At 44.3% G+C, this 15,125-nt stretch overlaps 1 protein-coding gene across 1 annotated transcript in view; it reads left to right on the top strand.

The window, feature by feature from the left end:
- LOC126539458 (vitellogenin-6-like) overlaps nt 1-6,244 on the top strand; it is a 39,098-nt gene extending 32,854 nt beyond the window's left edge. The window contains exons 23-25 of the mRNA XM_050186305.3: nt 1,262-1,419; nt 3,015-3,251; nt 5,267-6,244. Coding sequence (XP_050042262.1) covers nt 1,262-1,419; nt 3,015-3,251; nt 5,267-5,425 — 554 coding nt within the window. The 3' untranslated portion in view covers nt 5,426-6,244. The remainder of the gene's footprint in view (nt 1-1,261; nt 1,420-3,014; nt 3,252-5,266) is intronic.
- The last annotated feature ends 8,881 nt before the right edge of the window (nt 6,245-15,125 follow it).

The following is a 15,125-nucleotide window of genomic DNA, read 5'->3' as shown; positions in this document are numbered from 1 at the left end:
GCGCGCGGACGAAGACCGCCATATGTGCGGCACCGGCACGTGAAGGTGAACGAGTTAGCGCGCATGGCCTAGTGGCCGCATTGTCCTGCCACTCTCCGCGAGCACTGTCATCGTGGTTGTCCATGTTGAAAACACCGTGGCCAAGGTGGCAGAAGACGACGCGTAAGGCCAAGTGAATGAAATCTCGGGTTAGCCACTTGCGAATACGTATGTCCGCAAAGCAACAACAAGCCAATACCCAGTAAATACTAAATCACCCCCCCCCCCCCCTCCTAAACAGCTGTCTCCGAGACGGGGCAAAACGCCACGCCAATATGCTCTTGAAAGTGACAGGGGCTTTTGCAAAAGACAAAGCTGGCAGTCGACTAAGCATGTTCGGCCAGAGTGGTGTCGGAATGCCTTCGAGTCTGGGCAGCCAAATACTAGCCACAGGATAAGGGAAGGGAACAAACGAGCTCATGTTGCAAGCTGAAGAAAATGTTTTGCACTTTCCAGAGCAGAGATACTCCGTCATTTGCCCATGTCGTTCTTCGCGTTTTACAGTATGGTTTGGCGTATGCGCTGTTCAGCTGAGCAGGAGCGGAAAAACGAACACTTTTTTCTTCAAAGATTTTCAAAATCGGAAACTATGGCAGCAGACATTTAGCTTACGTTGGGCTTAAGCTTTAGAAAGCGCGAAAGATGAGCGCGAGTGCGCGAGTTCCTTCCAAGTGGCGTGTTCTGAAAATCATGGGCGTTTCACTTTGCTTTGTTCGGGTCAGCCCCTTGCGAATACACGCGTGTACGAAGCAAGAAACCGGAACTAAAATATCGGTCCATGGTAAATCGCATATTTGAACGGCAGCGCAGAACGCTCAACACAAAAAGGAGGCACCACAAAAGAAGCCGCTGATGTTTCTGTGCCGTGTTTCGCGGTTCTTCTCTGTGTCACATGTTTGTTTGCGCAGCTGTTTAAATGTGCATCACAACAGAATAGTCCGAGTATTGGCCTAATTACAATTAGGAATCGCTCACATCAACACTTTGAACACAATGGTACATGTTGAAATATCACCATTATCCTGAGAGTACGGGGAGAGGGAGGACCTCATTAGACTGCGTCGTACCAACCGATCACATGATTGAAAATTTCATAGAATTCCATCCAATCGTCTGCCAACGCCGATTGCATTAGCTTTGCAACTAGATTTTTTTATGCTCTGAGGTACCACCATATATAGCTTCTATTGTGTGAGCACGAGTGTTATCGGCTCCTACTCAGGGTACTGCGACGTTCAGGGCCAAAGCGCAAGGGCTTTCAACGGCGTCATTGTTGACTTGCCCAAGACTGACTGCTACAAGGTGGTCGCCCGAGACTGCTCCGTGAACAGGAGGTTCGTCGTCTTGGCAAGGGCTCTGTCAAATTCTGCATTCTCGAAGGTAAGCCTATTTGTTACGTTACAGCGAAGTAATAGAAAAAAATGTTTGTACCGGGTGCCATGACTTATTGCCTAATCCACTTCCGACTCTATACTTGTCCTGCTATGTATGTGGACAGAAGGACCCCACGTGTTTATGAGATAGAAAGAAAAATAAAAGACAGGAAGCAAAAAATCACGCAAGCACATAGTTTAGCAAGAGGAGAGACTCTTCACATTCTGAGCGCTAAATTATAACTGAAACAGACAAACTGATGTGATGATGAAACAAAAAGCGTCCGTTATTATCAAATCAGCCAAGTTAAAGACATTAGAATGTAATTGCGAATCAATATTTGTGATGGTGGACGAAAATACTAGGTTCAGTACCGTCACTAGGCCTAATTTATATTGCGCGGGAGATGTGAATCACCGTCACAGACCATTACAGGACTGCACTTCTCGCTCGTTTCCGCCGAAAAACACATCCATTCCTACAAATCGACGACGATATAAGTCGGCTGCGTAATATCTCCACGTGCGTGGCACGTAGTACAGAAGGCCAAAGCCACGGTTTTGAGCACCTGGCAACAAGGGGTTATTCTTGTAGAAAGCGTGCGCAAAACAAATAATCTAAACATATTTACTAATGTTTACCAGCGTTCGCAATCTGATTGCTTGCCCGCGTCGAGGACACAAAGTCTGCTTGGTGGTACCAGAGATTACCCGCGGCGGCTGCGCAAACAGCAATGGTTTGTCACTTGCAGCTTCGGTCGTATGTTCGAGTCCCCGAAGGCGAAGGTACCACTCTAATAAGGAGAATTCGAAAAACACAAATGCATTTTACCTTCAACGTGCTTGCAAAGCGCTCCATGCATGCGCTATGAGCTCAGAGCCCGCTAAATGAGGGCTCTGGGCTGGGGAACGAAAATGGGGAACCTGGGGAACAAAAATGAAGTGAAATGTTACTGAAACGAGCACCGCTTGTAAAAAAAATCACAGCTGGTTGAACAAACGCTAAGCCACTTCCAGGACAGGAAGCTCACGTATTTGCATTTCACTTGTATTAGAATTTCTCTAGAGCGAAACAAAAATCAACTACCGAATTAAATACTTCAAAATCAATACTTCGCACAAAAAATGTGAGATAAGCAAAAGCTATAGTAAGCACGTGGTACGACGTTGCTCATTTTCCGCAACGCGCTGCGTTCTTTCTGCGAATGGAGATTAAAAATGTAAGCTGGCAACATCAGACGTCGGGGTAACCGTATAACAAAAATGGGAGGGCGTCAATTTAAGAAAAAAAAATGACAACATGGATTCCCTCTTTTATCGAAATAAATAATAAAGATTGCGTGAAACAAAACGAGCATAAAACACATAAATGTATTATTAGAAGGAATTCGCGCCTTCAGAGAATCTCATAAGATCAGAGGATAAGGCAAGAAGCAAGACTAGGGTGAGACCGTTAGTTTTCGATAGAAATAGTTTCCCATTTCTTGCCGTTAGTTCTCCGTCTTTGTCGGTGCAAATTTTTGAGGTGGTCTCATAAATAACCTTAATGCTTCAGAAAGTTTTCCTGTGGTTCACGTAAACCCTTTTATCACGTCGCACCAGGCTCTGAAGGTGTTCATACACAACACCGAAATCGAGCTTCTGCCCGCGGGAGACGGTCACCAGGTCGTGGTGAAAGTCGACGGGGCTGCGGTGGCTGTCACCGACGACAAGGCCTACGCACACACACTCGAAGGCGCCGAACTCTTCACCGTCTCCAAGACCCACGGCATGTACGAGATACTTTCCAAGTCGTACGGCCTCGACGTCTTCCTCAGCAGCCAAGTCCTCTTCGTTCAGGTGAGAGATATGCGCGCGACCGTGCTGGTGCTGCTTTTGGCAACAGCCACGTTCGAGTTTTACTGCCACAGCAATTACGCGCACAGTCGGAGCTCCTTGGTGTTCTTGTGCCGTCGCTGTATCGACGGTGCATGCGCGATACACGCCTCGAGAGTTGGCAGCTGTTCAGAGAAGCGCAGTGCGTTTGGCTGCAAAAGTGACAAAGCCAAGTGGAGGCTCTGCGGCAGCGCCCAGGTGGCGTTCTGCCTGCCGCTGCCTGCGTGAGCGTTGTGCAGGCACACGTTAGCGTCCCTGGTGACTGGCTGTGGGCACACCCACCCCCCATGGTACAGACGCTGGTCTCAGCAAAACGGACGGTACAAATGTTAAGCTAGAACAATCTCATTCTTTTATATGGGGTGCTGACAAATGACGACGCTTTCCAGTCGATCTAACCTCGTGTGCCATCGAGGTGTGACTCCTGTGACGCTGATTGCGGCGTGCCTCGTTGCGTCAGCATATTGAGACGTCTGGTGTATAGGCCAAGGAGGGTTTGAAGTGTTTTAGTGCGAAAGCGTTATACGCCCCATTATGCGAAAATCCACATGCGTGGCGCCGAAAGAGGGTATCAAAGATGGCTGACGGCGCAAAGAGTAAGAACTCGTCAAAGAAGGCTCGCATTGACGGCGAATTTCTCAGGAAGATTCCTGTAAACAAAGTAAATTAAAGGCGTTGAACAGAAAATTTGTTAAATTTCGATCTCGGTGCGAATCCAAACGGGGTCTACTGTCTGCGATACGAGTATGCTTCCCTGACGCTGCGGTGGCTCCATGGTTCTGGCTGACTAAAGGCGTGGCCTAGTGCGTGCGTCATTGGGCACGTGATGGCGCAGCCAATGGGAAGAGGTGCCGCCACTTCATGAGTGTAAACAGGAGCGCGTTCGTTGCTTTCCGAGGTCTACAAACGGTAGAATGCTTTCGCATTCCGGCACGTAAGCAGGCTTAAGTGTGTCTGCCGATTTTGTTTCTTAAACAACCTTATGGCATGTTTCAACGTAGAGTAGCGGAAGGCGCCGTTTATGCTGCAATGCAGCAGTTGTGTGGCGTGGTGCATCGTGCCATCATGTGCACCCGCATATTGTGAGAACCCCGTCTGAGGAGCTCAAGAGCGACGATGAGATTTTGCTACCGCGCAGATTCTACTCCTTCATTCCAAACTGGCAATTGTTTTAATCTGCTTGCCCCACGTAGAACTGCTCAAATAATTTCCCTCCGGTCACTTAAAAAAAGTCAGGGCAGAACATTAATATCATGAATGCATGCAGAAACATGAGCCGGAGAAACAGTTTCGAAACGCACAGTGAAAAACGATATCAAAGAGGTCATAATGGAGCAGGCTGCGTTTGAAATCTCATTATCATCAACGAAACACCCTTGCTTGAAGGCTCCTACGAGCGGCCACAACAGTGTCGTTTTCTCGTTTGCACGAAAAGTTTTCAAGCATGTTTGATTCCTTTGAGGAGTGACAACGCAAGACGAGTGATTGTGTATGTGAGCCGCTCCCGTCACACTCTCACTCGCTGGTCTTTAATGGGCACACTGTGTCGTCTGGTAACACTGCGCAGCCTGACACGAGGTACCATATCGAATTACCCGCAGCATGCTTCGCATAAAATTCATTCCCGCCATGCGTGGAATCAGTACATTTTAATTTTGATCCCTTATAGCGACATTGCTCAGAGTGCGAGCTCGGACTTCAATTGCGGATTCATTCTGACGAGCGAGCTGAAACTTGGAATGTATTTACGCTTAGCACAAGCACGCTCCGAGTCCGTTTACGTCGGCCCTGAACGCAAAATTCTATTGATGCTACTACGTCAGTGCTATAGCAGGACTGTATGTTTCTAAAAACACAAATTGCAGAGTCCGTATTTTATTTAAAAGCCCGGCTTGTGTGCTTCGATTCAGTCCATAAAATGCAAACAGTGCGTACTTGTGCTATATTGCCTTTTCTTTGCTTCGTGCTCCAATTCGTAGGTCGCTCCTTTCTACCGAGGCAAGCTGTGCGGATTGTGCGGTGACTACAACTACGACCGGCAGCATGAACTCGTGGGCTCGAATCTTCATCGCTACAAGGACACCCTTAGCTTCGCGAAGAGCTACGTGGTCCCCTCAGGAGACTGCACTCCGCCCTGAACTTTTCCCGTTGAGCTTAAAGGTCACCGGTCAGACACAAGCTGAGGAACTTTTAAAGAAGCTTGATTCGCGTGTGACAGCTCTTCCACGACAGACTTAAAAATTCAAGAGCATTAGCTATGCAACTTCGTCGTGTTGTCAGTGTTTCACACTAAGTCAAGAAATGAAGGACTATGCAATCATTCCCTGTTACCGTTTGTCAGTTAGTCGCGGAAGATGTCACAGCTGCCTTAGATGTCTCGGTACAAGCAGTCCGTGCGAACTCAGATATCACTGCCAGAGATGTCTCGCCTTAGGAAAGGCTCAAGACCAACCCTTGCCATGTCGCGATAACGCTATTGCACTCGTAAAGAAGCATGACAAAGTATTGGTTAAATATTGGTAGTGTGTCTGGTTGAGTGATATGGATTAGCGCAGGATTGGAAAGATCAGAGATAGGCTGAGGGATGAGCATTATGACCCTGAGAATTCCAAAAACAACCAGGGCAAACAACATCTTTATTTTTTTGGTTCCCTGTGTTCTACGACAAACAGAAATCCGGTTAGCATGCGGGGAAATCATGCGGACTTCATATACCTTTTCATATCAGACTGATGACTTGGAGGAAAGCGCACGTATACCTAGCCTTGTAATGAACGCGAAATGATCCTTGAGGTTGCTACTGTAGGCTAGTTAAAGCATGCAAGGTTGTCCTTGACTTGAGCAAAAGATATTCGCACGGTCCATATCTATACAGAGAAGTAGAATGCTCTCTACATGATGCCAGTCAGAGAACAAGGAGTGTGAAGTGAATGAATAAAGAGTGATCCTAAAAAGCATTTTTATTGCGTCTTTCTTTTCTGCGCAGAACCTTTGAAACCTTTGCATGCGTGAGAAATGATAGGGACTTTCGTCAGACATTAAGAAGTTCACTACAACAGCAACACTAGAGCATCACGGCGACAATGGAACAAGCGTAAGTGATGGTCAGGTACCATGAATAAACAGGCTACATGATCATGGTTTTTTGATTATTGAATAAAACTTCATACGGAGGAGGGCAGGGCCAGAAGGATTTCATCCGTGAGTAGGTGTCTAGTTTCTATTAGTTAGCTAGTTGCCTAACATGAGTTACAAGAATGAGAAAGGTCAATTTTTTATCTCCATCCCTTTCATCATCATCATCATCATCATCATCATCATCCTATTCATGTCCACTGCAGGACGAGGGCCTCTCCCTGCGATCTCCAATTACCCCTGTCCTGCGCCAACCGATTCCAACCAGCACCGCAAATTTCCTAATTTCGTCGCATCATCTAGTCTTCTGCCGTCCTCTACTGCGCTTCCCTTCTCTTGGTACCCATTCTGTCACCCTAATGGTCCAACGGTTATCTAGTCTGCGCATTACACGACCTGCCCAGCGCCATTTTGTTTTCTTAATGTCTATGAAAATATCGTCAATAGCCGTTTCGTCTCTGATCAAAACCGCTCTCTTTCTGTCTCTTAAAGTTATGCCTAGCATTCTTCGTTCTATCGCTCTTTACGCGGTCCTTAACTTGTTCTTAAACTTCTTTGTCAGCCTCCAAGTCTCTGCGCCGTATGTCAGCACCGGTAAAATGCACTGATTGTATACTTTCCTTTTCAATGATAACGGTAAGCTCACATTCAGGAGCTCACGATGTCTGCTGTGTGCGATCCAACCCATTTTTATTCTTCTGTGAATTTCCTTCTCATGGTCCGGGTTCCCTGTGATTAGTTGACCTAGGTTAACGTACTCCTCCACAGACTCTAGAGGCTGAATTGCGATCTTGAACTCTTGTTCCCTTGCCAGGTTATTTATCATTATCTTTGTCTTCTGCATATTAATCTTCAGCCCCGCTCTTACACTTTCCCTGTCAAGGTCCTCAATCATTTGTTGTAACTCGTCTGCATTGTTTCTGAATAGAACAATGTCATCCGCAAACCGCAGGTTGTTGAGGTATTCGCCGTCGATCTTTACTCCTAAGCCTTCCTAGTTTAATAGCTTGAATACTTCTTCCAAGCACGCAGTGAAAAGCATTGGAGAGATTGTGTCTCCTTGTCTGACCCCTTTCTTTTTAGGTATCTTCCTACTTTTCTTGTGTAGAATGAAGGCGGCTGTGGAATCTCTGCAGATATTTTCCAGGGTATTTACATAAGCGGTCTGTACTCCTCGATTACTCAATGCCTCTATGACTGCTGGTATCTCTACTGAATCAAATGCATTTTCGTAATCTATGAAAGTCATATACAGAGGCTTATTGTACTCTGCGGATTTCGCGATAACCTGGTTAATGACATGGATGTGATCCATTGTAGGGTAACCTTTCCTGAAGCCAGCCTGCTCCATTGGTTGACTAAAGTCCTGTGTTGTCCTTATTCTATTGGAGATTATTTTGGTAACTATTTTATTTAGTACCGGGAGTAAGCTAATGGGCCTATAATTTTTTAGTTCTTTAACGATGCCCTTTTTGTGGATTCGTATAATGTTTGCATTCTTCCAGTTTTCTGGACCTTTGCAGTCGATAGACACTTCGTATAGAGAGGCGCCAGTTTTCCTAGCATTATGTCTCCTCCATCTTTGATTAAATCGACCGTTATTCCATCCCCTCCTGCCGCTTTTCTCCGTTTCATGCCTTACAAGGCCTTTCTGACCTCATCTCTAATTATGGGAGGAGTTTCTGTATACTGTTCATTATTGTTTTGAAAAGAGTGATCTTGAGTCGTCTGGGTACTGTAAAGGTGAGTATAGAATTTTTCCGCTGCTTTTACTACATCTTCGAAATTGCTGATGATATTACCCTGCTTATCTTTTAGTGCATACATTTTGGTTTGTCCTATGCCAAGTTTCTTTCTCACTGATTTCAGGCTGCGTCCATTTTTTACGGCTTCTTCAATCTTTCACATGTTATAATTTCGAATATCACTTATTTTCGCCTTTTTGATCAGTTTTGACAGTTTCGCGAATTCTATCGTATCTCTTGAGTTAGACGCTTTCATTATTTGTCGTTTATTAATTAGGTCCTTTGTTACTTGGGAGAGCTTGCCTAATGGTTGTCTTGGCGCCTTGCCTTCCACTTCAATTGCTGCCTCTGAAGCGAGCCTGGTTACGGTTTCATTCATTACCTCTATGTCGTCATCATCATCTCTCTGTTCTAAGGCTGCATATTTGTTTGCAAGTAAAAGCCTAAATTTGTATGCTTTAACCCTTACTGCCTCTAAGTTGACCTGTCTTGTTCTTGACCAATTTTACTCTTTCTCTGTTCAAATTGAGGTGAATCCTGGCCCTCACTAACCTATGATCACTACATTTTACCCTACCTATTACTTCCATATACATCCTGCGCTATACTGGAATCAGCAGAAAGTATGAAATCAATTCCATTTCTTGTTTCACCATTAGGGCTTTTCCAGGTCCGTTTTCTGTTGCTACGTTTCCCGAAAAAGGGGTTCATCATTCTCAGCTTATTCCTTTCTGCGAATTCTACCAGCATTTCACCTCTGGCGTTTCTAGAATCATCACCGTAGTTGCCGATTTCCGGTTCACCCGCCTTCTTTTCCCCCACTTTTGCATTGAACTCCCCCATTACTACTGTATAGCGCGTTTGCACTTTTCTCATCGCTAATTCAACATCTTCATAAAACTCATCTACTTCCACATCGTCGTGACTGGACGTTGGAGCGTAGGTTTGTACTATCTTTAATCTATACCTTTTATTAAGTTTGATTACGACTACTGCTACCCTCTCGTCGATGCTGTAGAATTTGTCAATGTTGCCCGCTATGTATTTATGGATTAGGAATCCTACCCCGTATTGCTTCTCATCCGGGAGACCTCTATAGCAGAGGACATGGCCGTTATTCAGCAATGTGTAAGCCTCACCAGTTCTTCTAATCTCACTAAGGCCGATAATATCCCGAACAATGTCTGATAGTTCTTCGAAGAGTCCTGCTAAGCTTGCCTCACTCGATAGGGTCCGGGTGTTAAACGTTGCAAGGGACATTTTCCATTGGCGGACTGTCACTTTATCACTTTATGTTACCACTATCTCTTTATCTTTATCCCTATACAACTTCCTTCATGACGACCTACAGGCATTATCTCTAAGCTTTTGTAACCGCGGCAAAATTTAATTGCTGGTAAAACCATTTGTGAAAGCGGCCCTAGTTTCAGACTGATATCTTTCGCATTCGACATCTACACAGAAAGTAGAACCTATTCTTGCAAGTGCAGCTGAAATGTTTCAATAAATATTGCGATAAAAAACTCGCAGCTCACAGTTTTAGAGGCACTGGTCTTATCCACTATTCTTGGTGGCATACCCGAGACATAAATACATATACTTATGTATTTATAGATGAAAAGCTTGGGCAAGGAGTCCCTTCTGGTTCTGCTGCTACTTAGGTATCTTGGTTTCGTTTTTAAGGCTGTATGTGCATAAATAAAGAGAGCAAACAATGAAATCACTCACTGAGGTCAAAATTGAAACAGCGTGTTTCTTGATTGGGGTGTCACTAGAACTTTTGCTGAAAAGGGAGCGAAGAGTGGACACAATGTCAGGGGAAAAGTATTGACAGGGGAATCGTAAATGTGGGCTCGCCAATTCTGCCTGTTCCGAAATTAATGAAGCAAGAAAGCATACCCACCGAGCCGAAATCGTGTGTTTGTATTGCTTCTTTTGTACCGGTACAAGGTCAGAAATTATGAGAAGGAGAATAATACTAGCCGTGCTTTCATCAAGATAAATGTACACAAGTCTGGTGCGGAGTACGGGATCATCGCAGAAAGCTAGAGCCCCACGACAAGACAAGACAAAAAATACAGACATACAGACCACTCGACGTTCCGTCGTTTGAGCTAGACAGGTAGTTGACTATGAGCGATCATCATTTTGCGAAACCGTTAACTTGAAATGAATCATGCTTCAGTTTCTTCACATATATCGGTCGTTTTTTTATTTTCTTTAATTTTTTAGCTCATTATTGCTATATTGTACAGAATTTTTCAATATCACCCGTGTCAGAAAGCACAGATGTACTCCTCAAACTGCATTACTCAAAAAGGCGGTCATTATTTGCATCAGAAATCGAACTAATCGGCTGATAAACGAATTTTCCCTAATTATGCTTCAAAGCAACTACATTACTGTACATGGAGCACATACCTCATTGCGGCCGGTCGCAAGGAATATCCACTTAAAACTGTTTCTGAGGATGACACCAGTTTCAAGATATCCATTCACACAGCGCTCGGCAAAATATCTTGGAGTTCCGATTATTTGTGTGCTTCAGTGGATGAAAAGACGTTCCGGCAAAAAAAAAAGTAACAAAAAGCGAAGTGGAATAGCAAGGAAATTTTACTGCAATGTTCAGAGCGCATGTCCCGAAAGCAGCGTCATCCTCAGGATTCGTTATAATGTGCCTAGCAATAATGTAAGTGGCTACTATTCATAAATTGCGTTATGTGCCGTGAATTAGTTAAAATCTAGGCTAGCGAGGTTTTCTCAATAACTCAATCACGCATTCCAGTTTACTGTGCAGCTAATGCCCGCCTATTCAAGTCATCCAGGTAGAGGATTTAGAAGCTTGCTATAGGCCACCGGTACAGTCATTGGAAGGTTCGTTTTAAAACAGGATAAACACTCGCAAGGATAGAACGGGCTTCTTGCCAATGTGACACCTTCGTTTAGCAGCGCGACGAGCGACCTAGGAAGCGAGAGGTTTTCTGTCCTTTGTTTCATTTTCTACGGACGTCGTCGCGCTGCTTACCAAAGCAGAAACATCGCCATTCTTAAGTAATTTTCATCTCAACGGAGTGGCATTAACAATGACGTTACGACAACGACGACGGCATAAAAACGACAATGGCGAATGTGGCTGCATGATTTTATTTGCCGCCAACTTATAAAAGATATATGAGGTGTCCTTGAAGCGCCGCTTCTAGTGACGCTAACTCGAACATAAGTGCTGAAGTATTACTCTCTTTTGAGGCATGACTACTGCGTTTTAGCGACAGGCACGCTGTGTGAGATTTTTTTTAACCCTTACCTGTCCGTCCTCTATCTAACCATTATCTCCTAAGCCCAGTGTAGGGTATCAAACCGGAGACTAATACCTGGTTAAACTCCCTGCCTTTCCTCTTCATCTCTTTCTCTCTTCATTCAAGCGACAAACCATAGGTAGACGATGCTAAGTATTACTATCCTTACTACTACCATGCAAATAAAAAAAAATTCTTTCCATTCTTTATTGCCCAGCGAATCTTTTATTTCTTTTAAAATGTAACCGTACACTCATCTAGCGGGAAGAAATGAAACCTACTTCTAAATCTGCAATTTTACGTCGTGTAGTTCCTTTTTCCAAAGTGCATAATTGCGTGTACAACCAGCTGATTCTTGGCCGCAACCAACAATTGGGGAACGTGCCATGTTTTAAAGGCACGTCATCGTCATCATATTCGACAGCGTCTAATGCACCAGAACTACGGCACCACGGTGAACACGACGGGTCGACGACGACTGCTATTTCACTGACGTCGACTACAGCCCAGAATATTTTTATGAAAGCTTGCCAGATAATGACCGTTGCGGTGCAAGGAGTACTGAGAACGACGGTGCTTGACTCAAATGAAATTTTTATAGGTGTCTTTTTCGCAAATAATTATGACTTTGTAATTTGTCTACAATTTCGATATCTTGAACATATTATCCTAGACTCATAAGCTCTCTCAATGGCGCATCTTATCTCCATATCTTTCTCAGCCCGCCAATGAAAATGATTCAGGGTGTATGCTAATAGTGACGCTGTGTTCACCTCTGTTCTCTATGTATTATTGCATTGCGCAATAAAATACAATCTGGGGCGATGGCCAGGCTGGTTGTGCTGTTCAACTGGTGCGTTTCCATGTTTATTGGTCCTTGCCCTTGGTGAGTGGATTTTGATAGGCAGATAGCTCATCCACGTGCCACGAGCTTCAGAGACCAGGAGTTAAACACGTACATCTACTCGCGGGAATCCGTGCTTGTGATTCAATCCAGAAGCTCCGCTCGCTGTATTAAACCAATAAGGAAAAAAGAAAGAGAAAAAAAAACAGTACAACTTCAACAATGCCTTCATAGCTGGACTCACTTAGTACTACCTTCAGCAGGCTGCCGCGTCAGATATTGCCACCGCGCTTACTCGCTCCATAAACAGTGGCGCTGCCCCAGTAGCAGTAATTAGTTGTTATGGAAATAAGTAAAATAAATTACGAAGAAAAAATAGAAGGAAAGGAAAGGAAATTGCCGCTAGACGCACTGTAAATATCCAGAGCGGTCGGCTGACGCCAAAATGGTGGTCAGCAGTCAGAAAAGACTCATGCACGATGAGCAGACAACGGTGCTTTCGACCGCAGCAGTATTTCTTCACGTGACCTTCGACATACATGCACAGACGTCTCCACTCCCAGATTCAGCATGGAACACGAGATCTTGAAAAAAAAAATATGGAAACGATAATTATGGAATAAGCCTTCTTATAATGACTCTCGACGTCAGTGCTGTAAGCATTCAAGCGATATAGCGAAACAGCGCATTGCCACCTGCTGAAAGGCGTCATGTATGAGCGGTTTACTCTGGCCGGGCTCCTATCTCGCGCTTTCCTTTGGACACGCTGCGACCTCTAGCGGCGGGCATGAGAAGTTCTCTTCCTTTGGCGCGATTTCCGACATTGGGAGAGACAAATCGCGAATGTTCCGTGATAGCTCTGTCATGAGCAAGTCCGGCTCCAACAGCACTTTGCCGCAGCGGCATGAATTCGAACTAAGTGGTGGTGCCGGGTGAAGTTATCTTTTTTTTTGTCACATGGTGAGGGTGAATTTAATCAAGGCCGATCTGCCATTGCTGTGCCCACAGAGCGAGGGTAAATGAAGCCTACCACGCATTCCTGAGTGACGCTCACGTGTTTGGCCGACTCGTTTGGTTGCAATAGTGGTGAGCAGTGCTCTCTACTAGTTATTTCCTCTCTCCATGCGTAATGCGCAAATGACAGGCCGAAGGACTCATCAAATCCAGTTTCGGGCTCTATAGGGAGAGAGGGATATGAACGAAAAGGCGGGGAGGTGGACCATACGAGATTATCGACGAGGACACTACTACGGTTTTTTAAGGACAATCGAGGTGAGCCCACGATTGCAGCATTACAATGTCCGTTATCTGGGCTTAGGGTTCGACAAAAGACGACTAAGGAACGTGCAGCCAGTGCTCGACTCCTGCAGAAATGTGAGACTCTCGGCACGTGCTTCGGACGCGCCCCGGAGCAGGGGCGATTACCCTTATAATCTCAAGAAAGACTGCACTACAGCAAGATATACCCGGCAACTACACCCGTTTGGATGAAGGACTGAAAGTTAACGCTGTTGCGCAGAGCGACGAAGGGACTGGACTTAAGCGAGAAATTTCACACAGCAGGTGTCGTGTGTTGTCTCGCTTAAGTCCAGTCCCTTCGGCGCTCTGCGCAACAGTGTTAATTATGTGGAACAATCTAGCCCACTGCGGAATGTTGCCTGAAATTTAGCCGAGACGTTGGTGCAGTTCTTGGAGAATGCAGAGTTATGAGTTTTTTTCTTTTATCCCCCATGTGACTGGTGGAAAATGCTCACGAGAAAAATGAATTGGTGTTTCTTGCACTGCAACTGATGCTGCACTGTGACAGTGTACAGGGATCGTGTCCAGTGATAATCATGTGTCTGAGCTCCCTGTCGCAATCGCTCGCTCATATATATATATATATATATATATATATATATATATATATATATATATATATATATATATATATATATATATATATATATATATAGATATATATATATATATATAATATATATATATATTCTGTCACACCAGAACGGTACTATGTACCGTTCTGGTTAGAGCGTTGACAAACTCTGGTATCATTTTTCCAACGTCGTTCAACGTTGCATAAATTGCTATGTTCCGCACCATCTTAAGAACACTAGAAAAAGAAATCCATGGATAACCAGAGACATTATTCATACAAAAAGAAGATTAAAGCGAAGGCGTCAGGTGCTTGCACAGTCTGGTAGCCCACAATCCATTAATGTTATCAAGAAACTTATCAACTATATATAACTATAGTTATCAACTTATTAAAGATTCAGAAACTAACTTCAACACTGCCTTGGTATCATTCCTCAAAAATTCTCCTAGTAAATTCTGGAAATATGTCAACCTCTCGCCTCGCACTGACTGTAATGATAATACTTTAGATAGAGCTCAGAGCCTTAACAGTTTCTTTCTGCCGTTTATACTAAAGATGATTGCTCCACACCTAATTTTGACGAAGTTCCCAATCAACCCCCTATGAATGACATTGAAATAAATGAAGAGGGTGTATTAAATCTCATACTGAACGTCGATAGCAAAAAGAATCCAGGAACCGATAACATTCCTAATGAGTTTTTGTATAGATATGCAGAGTGGACCGCTAAATACCTCACAGTTATCTAGCAGTCCTCAATTTCTACTGGCTGCTTCCCATCTGCTTGGAAGTGTGAGAAAATTGTTCCGATTCACAAAAGTGGTAATAAGTTGAATGTTAATAACTATAAACCTATTTCATTAATCAGTACATGTGCCAGAATACTAAAGCATATTGTATCCAAACAATTATTGATATACCTCGCTGATTTCAATATACTAG

The sequence above is a fragment of the Dermacentor andersoni genome, chromosome 11 (genome assembly GCF_023375885.2).
Source record: "Dermacentor andersoni chromosome 11, qqDerAnde1_hic_scaffold, whole genome shotgun sequence".
NCBI lineage: Eukaryota > Metazoa > Arthropoda > Arachnida > Ixodida > Ixodidae > Dermacentor > Dermacentor andersoni.
The sequence above is the reverse complement of the archived record's forward strand: the minus strand, read 5'-3'. Positions and strand labels throughout refer to the sequence as shown.